The 8,477-nt window shown below is 42.2% G+C and overlaps 1 protein-coding gene across 1 annotated transcript in view; it reads left to right on the forward strand.

Annotated features, from left to right (window-relative positions):
* EHF (ETS homologous factor) overlaps positions 1-8,011 on the forward strand; it is a 35,811-nt gene extending 27,800 nt beyond the window's left edge. The window contains exons 5-9 of the mRNA XM_006908029.2: positions 600-668; positions 787-855; positions 5,899-5,961; positions 7,236-7,431; positions 7,535-8,011. Of these exons, the coding sequence (XP_006908091.1) occupies positions 600-668; positions 787-855; positions 5,899-5,961; positions 7,236-7,431; positions 7,535-7,634 (497 nt within the window). The 3' untranslated portion in view covers positions 7,635-8,011. The remainder of the gene's footprint in view (positions 1-599; positions 669-786; positions 856-5,898; positions 5,962-7,235; positions 7,432-7,534) is intronic.
* The last annotated feature ends 466 nt before the right edge of the window (positions 8,012-8,477 follow it).

Consider the following 8,477-nt stretch of genomic DNA (forward strand, 5'->3'; position numbering starts at 1 on the left):
AGCTAATTGGAAATCCTAGAGAGAGGGGGCCGTCACCCAATTTGAGGAGAGATCTGTCTGGATCGTAGCAGTGAAGACACTATGATAAAACTGACTAGACTTTTCCTGAAAGAAACATCATTAATTCTCCCAGGAGAATATTGCTAGAAAAAGATGCTCATTAATCATAAATTTATTTGTCCCTAACAATTCTCTTTTTGTAGTATAAAAATATTTTGGTAATTATATAGTAGAATGCAAAACAATACCAGGCTTCTGAACCCATCCCTGCCCTGTGCACACTGAGAAAATTTCCAGGAAACCAGAGCATTGGTCTAGGACAGAATCTCACTGTCGCAACTTCCCTCACTCCCCTAGAGATGTGACAGGTGTAGACCACACGGAGAGAGCCATACAAAGTCCATTTCCCCGGGACACTAGAAGAAACATGGAGTAGCGTTATTATAAAGTAACATATGACTGAGGCAGAATCATACCCCTTCTCTCCGAGGACGACCCCCTCTGTCTTGAGCTTCTTTGATGAGCGGTGAGTTAGAAAAGGTGAACTCTTCCCTCAGGGACGATGATTGCTGACTTTTCCCATTTTCTGTCCTTTGCAGACCCTTCCATCATGAACACCTGGAAAGAAGAGAACTACTTATACGACACCAACTATGGTAGCACAGTAGGTAACTAACTCCCTAACATTTAAGGCCCCGTTACACGCTTATTCTGTTTTTCTCACAGTCAAAAAGTTGTATGACAAGGAGGGTGTTCTTAATGTCCTTTATCTTTTTATTGCTATAGATCTGTTGGACAGCAAAACTTTCTGCCGGGCCCAGATCTCTATGACAACCACCAGTCACCTTCCTGTTGGTAAGCTGTCCTGACATCAGAGGTTAAGTGTGCCTCATGCAAGGGCTTACTGAGCATTAATGAGAATTACCAACATTCTATGTTTTTACTTTGCTGGAGTCTTTCTTATTAAAAGGCCAGGAAAGGAATGAATTACTATTTATAAAAGATCTGCTTTTGAGCCAATATTTGTACATTGAAAATGGCCATCAAGGATGACTCTAGGAAAAATGTCTCCTGTGACACTGAGTCACTCTCTCGTGACAACAACCTCTCTTTTTAACAAAAACTTGCTTTTGGGAAATTATTCACATGTGAGTATAACTTATAATTTAATTTCCAACAAACTATATTTGGCTTTAGAGGAAGAATATCTAACGGTGGCATTCGGAGCTCTGTGAAACCAGTGGTGATGGTCTTTGGGTAGAGAGGTAGCAACTGGAAAATTTTCAGAACCCCAGGAATCATACTATTTTGTCAGTTTTTGAAATCTCACCCCGATGGCACCTCAGGATTCTCCAATCAGAGAAATTACACTTTATGAATTATGGTGTAAGGGGTGGGGTGGGGGGAGGGCGGTGGCTATCCATGATTCAATCACTGTTACACTGAGTGAGAAGGTTGGACTGCTGGGATTCTGGGAGAAGGGCTTCAGATTACATTCCCTCCCCCTTTTATAAATAGGCACATTGGCATGGACCGTGCAAGAACGAATGCGCTAGGGAGGTGAATAGAGGGTGTCGTCTTGTCCCTTGATCTGGGTACAGACTTGTAGACCTGTTTGTGTGTATGAAATGGAACTTAGACGTTCCCTGGAATTGAATTCGGGGCAATATAGATTTCAATGACTTTATGAAAGAAAGCACAGAATCAAACAACAACCCCTCCCTCACTGCCTCCTTTTTTTTTTTCTTTTTTTTTTAGTGTGTTTTTGAGAACTGAAATAATGAAAGCTTTTGGTTTGAGGTTCTGTTCAGGTTGAGCCCCTAGAATGAGAGGGCTGGGAGCCAGTGTAAATGCTTCTAGAACTGAGGTTAAGAACTGAGGCCAATTGACTTCTCTCTTTCCTCCTCCCCCCAACGACTCATAGCATAATGTGTCATTCTAAGTATTTCTTGAAACTAGGAAACAGATCAAACATTGGCTCTTCAATGGGTTTGCCCTTCTGGGGGAACTGAGCCAACTGAGGTAAAATTTCTGTGGCAATTGTTGCCACTCAGTCAAGAGCAAGTGTTTCAGAGCTGAAGAAACAACTCACCCTGCTCACCCTCTGACTTCCTTGCACACTTCCTAAGGTGTCACCTCCCACGTCCCTCCGGTTGGGTCTTTGGCTTATGGCAAAAGATTCCAACTAAAAATAAAGTTGAACCAACCACTTCCTGAGCCTCAGGGGTTGTTAGGTCTTGAGGCACCTGTGAAACCTAAAAGCCATAATCACAGCTCTACCGTCCTCACAGCTAAGTCACTCTTCTCTTTTCTATATCCCGACTTACCTTCTAGAATCTCAGAAGCTCTAGAGGACTTAGAGGCCAGTTTCTGCTTTTATATTTGCAATTAACAGAAAACTCACTGAGTCTACCTATCCCATTTTTGAACAGTCCCTCTTAAAATGGGCTTTATAAATCCACTCTACATTATCTCTCTTGATACTCCATCCCCTCAGCCCTCATTCCTATCCCCAAATTGTAACACGGACTGGAAAATAAGATAAGCAAGCCAGGCCCTCTATCAGAATTATTGCTTAAAGAATCAATTCAGTGTCAGGGGTTGACAAATTCTTTGGAGTACCAGCCCTCCAGTAGGATATTTAATTACAGCTCTATATGAATCAATTCCTTTCAGAATAGTCTCTATTGTATGAGACCAGACCCCTATCCCCCTCCTACCCGCCCCAAAACAAAACAAAGACCTTTGTCATTTGTCTGAGTCTTTAGATTTCAAGCTCCCATTAAATTGAATGCAGTTAAATATCTTTCTATGTTTTAATGCAAGTTACAAGCTGAGCTAAGGCGAGGCCCAACATAAACTGATGCCCTCTGTGATAAATGCAGGTGGGGAAGCGGCTTTGTTTTGATTTCTCTGTCATCTACCCATTTCATAAAATGGCCGCCGCCAGTGTTCCTGATCTGCCCGATAGTCCTTGAGCCAATCACGCCAACTCAGGCTTGATGTGTTTATTCATTGACTTGTTGAGCCTAAAGCTAGGGTGGCACAGTCTATTATAACACTGAAATTTGTATATCCCGTAAAGAAATGGCTCACAGCTGAATCATATGCAAATGCTTCTAATCTTTGCTTCTTGCGAAGCAGCTTAACTGAAGTCAGGATCTGCGACTTGCATCATAAGCCTGTGGCGTTGGTGCTGCCCCTGCCCCATCGGGCCTTGGTCCGAGATGTCTGGGAGCTGAGAGAGAGAGAGCCACGCTGGACTACTTCCCCAGAGCAAGCTATTCTTTTATAAACATGAATCACTTAACCGTATAGTTACCTTCAAAGGTTTGGACTATTATTCGGGGGTGAGGGGAAGACAGAGGATGAGAGGCCATCATAGGAAAGAGAGGTTTCAGATAAAAGAAATTAGTGCTAAGGCAGGTCAGTGATTCCACAGCTTGCCCTCGCACACTGGTAAACGGGACAAGGAGGCTGGAAGAAATTCAAGTTTCATTTTGCCTTTGGCTGCATGTTCCTCTGTACGATGATGGGAATATTTTTATTTGGGGATTTTTTAAAAGTTTGGTCTTTCCTGAGCTGGATAGAGGTCTCACCTAGGTAAATAGCTGACATCACAGAGGAAGAATTCCCTCATGGTCTGTCTGGTCTGGGGTTTTTTAATCTGGAGTCCATGGATTCCTAAGTGAACCACAAACGCCTGAAATTGTTTACGGATTGTTTTGTAAGTGTACACATATTTGCATTTTTCTGGGGACAAGGTCCAAGGTTTCCATCTTATTCACAAAGTTACCTTAACCCCAAAGTAATTGATTCTATATCAACTTGAAATCATACACAACGACTGAGGCCAATAAGCTGAGAGACACTGGGGTTTTCTGAATTTAACCCTGCCTCTGAGGTAATGGCCCTGCACCCCTCCCGGCTGCCATTAGAAGAAGAGCTTTGCTTGTGGCCTGCTGGGTAAATGCCACTCTTTGTCTGCAGAACAACGTGGCCCTGTCAGAGTGATGTATCACTTGGAAATCAGGGTGGGTGCCAGATCTGTTGCAATATTGTCACATCCTGATGGGATGTTGCAACCTCACCCCGAAACCTGCAGGGAGGGAGAGTGGAGTCTCCTTGCATTTCCTGTGAATTTGTCCTTCTAGATTTCAGAGAAACCCGAGTCAGGTGCAGGTCTCCTGCTGACAGTGCCTGAGGAGACATTCTTAACCAGAATAAGAGGTTTCTTTTCTCACCAGATCTTATTAAATCCCTTTTCTCCATTCCACCATGACTTTCAGAGAAACTGCTGGGAGCCCTGAGTCGTGACAATCTATGTGGTCAGATAGGTGGATGTGTCCATGCACAGTGGGAAATACGGGATCATCGTAGGAGTTGTCTTTTCCCCACTAACTAGAGCATTATAGAATTAGCAGGGAAGACTTTTGTGAAATCTGTTATGTGCTACCAGCTTTGCAAATGACATAGAATAGTGGTTACGGGTAAAACCTCTGGGTACAAATTTTTTGTGTTCACATCCTGGCTCTATTCTTGGGTTGTGTGACTTTAGACAAGTCGTTTGACCTCTCTGTGTCTCTGCTCCTCCGCAGCTACAAACTTCGGACCCTAATAGTACCTGCCTCATAGGGTTATTGTGTGAATTCAATAAAGTGATTCAGGTAAAGTGCTTAGCACAATGGGTGGTATATAGTAAGTGCTCAGTAAACAGTAGTTATCCTTCTCGAACATTTTAGTTACGAGCTATAATGGTTATTCAAACTTTTTTGAATTATGGACCACTCTTGACAATTGAATGAATGCTGTGGACCCTCTCCCTTTGCAGGTAGTTTCAGTCAGCCTGCCATGCCCTTAAAGACCACACATGCGTGGGTCAGTGAACCCTACATCAGGAAGCTCTGATGTAATGCACGCAGAAGGGATCCATTTCACTGGCCCAATTTCTTAACAGAATTGGCTTGCATTTCAAAACTACTCTGTATTAAAATTGGTGGATTTTTAATTATGGGATTTTGAGGTAATATCTGCCTTGGTCCTCCTTACACCTGAAGTGTCCACTGACACACACGCGCGCGCGCGCACACACACACACACACACACTGCTGGATCATTTAGTGTTCTTTTCAAGAAGTTTTATTTCACAGATCCGCTTCTGTCATCTCTTTGGTGATAGTCACAAAGGTTACCATAATGAGTTATTTGTTAAACTAATCTGTGTTTCCATAGTCCATGGTGGCCCTCTGTACTGAGCTCAGGCCAGTCAATGGCCTCTTTGTCAGGCTGATTAAAATGTAACTTTGCATGCCAAAAAAGGCACTCCTTTGGCTTAAAAGCCATTTTTCTTTGTCATAAACGTTTACATTTTTGTACTATGGAAAAAAAAAAAAAAAAGAAAAGAAAAGAAAACTACTTTCAATGACCTAGGTCCTTCAATGACTTTCCATCCCTCTCAAATAAAAGCTAAAATCCTAAAAAGGTCTCACAAAGCCTTAATGATCTGAACTTCAGTTCCTACCCTTTGCCTCTTACTCGCAGCCCACTTCCTGCTCTGTGGACATACCAAACACACAATGACTTCAGGGCCTTTGCGCTTACTATTGTTCTTAGAAGACTGTTCCACAAGCTCTCTGCATGGCTGTCTCCTTCACACATCCTTTTGGTCCTCTTATCCGAGAGGTCTTCTGTGACCACCTTATATTAAATTACAAATTAGTCCCATCTCCATACTTTCATTCTTAGTTCTTTCCCTGCAGTATTTTTCTCCATAGTACTTATCTCTGTTTTGTTTTGGACACTAGGCATGTAGTACATGCTAAATAAATATCAGTTAAATGAGTGGATGAATGAATGAAGGAAATAGGTAAATTAAGCAGCTCTCATTTTTCTCTTTAGCAGAGTCACCTGATATAAAGAAGGAGCAAGACCACCCTGCCAAGTCCCACAACAAAAAGCACAGTAAGTTGTCTGGCTTTCAGATGGAGCTGGGCGTGTCCCTTCATGTTGGGTGTAACCCGAGGTCACTAGTTTTTAGACAATTATTGCCTCTGCCTACTGACCCCAGTTCACCTCGACTGAGACTGAGGAGAAAATAAAGGCATCACTTGCTGACAAAGTAACCCCCACGACAGTTGCTTCTCGAAGTGGAACTTCAATGGGTATTTCCCCCTCATTCTGTTCTATTTGTTTTACCAGAGATGCTCAGTGAATAAGAACTGCTTGCAGGCATGGAGTTAGAGGTTTCCCTTTCTCCAGGGGGGAAAAAAAAAAAAACACAAAGCGGAAGGAGGAGAAAGAGGGGAAGAAAGAACTGATGTGTATTATTTTTTTTCTTTTGCTGAATGTTGGCTTCCTACCTTTGTGGAGTTATTATTCCGAGAAATGACTGTTTATTCTTAAGATTTGACAGTGCTACTTGAGAGTTGCATTTTCCCCAATAAAAAAACCTTATAAAAGTGTATGAAATATCAGAGACAAGGCATAGAGGGAGGCATAGAAAGAAATCGAGATAGTATAACCTAGAAATTATAGGGAATTGGACATCTTTATTTATCTGCTATTCCATGTCATCTCGCAGAACAGAATTAGCACAGCCCCTCAAACTGGAGGACTCGGGGTGGGGTTGTGTGCCACAAGTCTAGTGCGGGTAAAATTGAATTTGGTTACTAATCTCATTAAAGTAGCTGCTTCATTTTCAAATTGCCTTCCTTAACCTCTGTGAGAGCTCACCTGAATCTATTCAAGGAGTTCAAATTCTAGAACCCAACTGATGTGCATTTGGCTAAAACACAGTTGCTGGGTGGGAGCGATTTAATTGGTTGAGGTACTAAATAAAATTGGTTGAAAGCTGCTCCCTTGGGAAGCAACAAGTTGAAATGAATCCCCAGCAATTTGTCAACAATATTTAGAAGATACTCCTCATGATGCAGGGCACTTAAGACCTATTCTTTCAACTTGGCTTTGCCATTTGTTAGCTGTGTAATCTCGCCGAGTCACTTAAATTCTCTGTGTCTATTTCCTGATTTGCAAACTGAAAACTTTGTGCTAGTTCTTTCTCAAACACCTTTTTAAAAAATCTAATATTTGGGAATTCTGTGATCTGGCTTCGCTGGCGGGTAGGGGAGAACTGAGTATCTCCTACTCTATGGAAGATACTCCAACTCTTTGGTCATTCTGCCTCTAATTCACTGTGACTGGGGCCATTACTAGATGCCGTCTCTGCTTCTCCTCAGATCCACGAGGGACTCACTTATGGGAATTCATCCGTGACATCCTCCTGAACCCAGACAAAAATCCAGGGTTAATCAAGTGGGAAGACCGGTCTGAGGGCATCTTCAGGTTCTTGAAATCCGAGGCTGTAGCTCAGCTATGGGGAAAAAAGAAAAACAATAGCAGTATGACCTATGAAAAACTCAGCCGAGCGATGAGGTGAGCGGTTTCTAGTCTCTGAACGTGAGAAGGCCACACGACCAGCTGTTTCCCTGGCAGGCTTAGTCTGACGAGCCACCTTACACAATGTCCTTTGTTACAGATATTACTACAAAAGAGAAATTCTGGAACGTGTTGATGGACGAAGACTGGTATATAAGTTTGGGAAGAATGCACGTGGTTGGAGAGAAAATGAAAATTGAAGGTGCTGACACTTGGAACACAACCTGAACGTACCCCAAATCATAACAAACCAAAAACTTCTGGACATAAATATTTCAAAGACTATTTTTCTCTGATATTTATGTACCACAATGGGGGGAAAAATCTACTTCTAACGGGAAGAAGGAACACTACAGTCGAAAAATTATTTTGTTACTTTGAAGTATGTTCTATATGGGGAACAAATGTACACAGTTTTCTGTGAACTATGATGCTGTATGCGGTTGTGATTTGTTTTTGCCTGTATTGTGAAATTCTTTTCCACTACAAGAAGAACAGGGTTTGCTGCCCTGTGCTTCTTGCTGAGAGAAAGAAAAAAAAAATCAGAGGGCATTAAATGTTTTTATATGTAAAATGATTTAGGAAAAGGTGACGTATCCTTCGCACATAAGCATCCACACGGCTTCATCAAAAGAGGTGGGCAGGTTGCTAAGATGAACTCCAGGGTCTCAGACAGACAGGATGAACCAGAGGATGCTGGGAAGTTTAACCTGACCCTTAGGAGCCACTGAGTGGAGAATGAGGATTTCCAAAATCCAGGAGGATTAATCACTGCATAATCACATGACTTGGCAATGTTTAAATCAGTGAGAAGAGTAATACTGGGGCCTTTTACTCCTTCGGGAATGATTTCCCTGATGCCAAGGCTATCTTTGCCTTTCCCACCTGGGTTATTGGTAAAAAAACTTCAATTGCCATCTCTGCTCACTTCTAGTTATTTAAGACAGGGTCCAGCCTTGTTTATTTTTATCTCAATTGCTTAAAAATAAATGGGAAAAGGAGATGGTGATGAGTTTGCTCTTGTATTCTTATAGTCCATGGTT

The sequence above is a fragment of the Pteropus alecto genome, unplaced genomic scaffold (assembly GCF_000325575.1).
Source record: "Pteropus alecto unplaced genomic scaffold, ASM32557v1 scaffold71, whole genome shotgun sequence".
Lineage (NCBI taxonomy): Eukaryota > Metazoa > Chordata > Mammalia > Chiroptera > Pteropodidae > Pteropus > Pteropus alecto.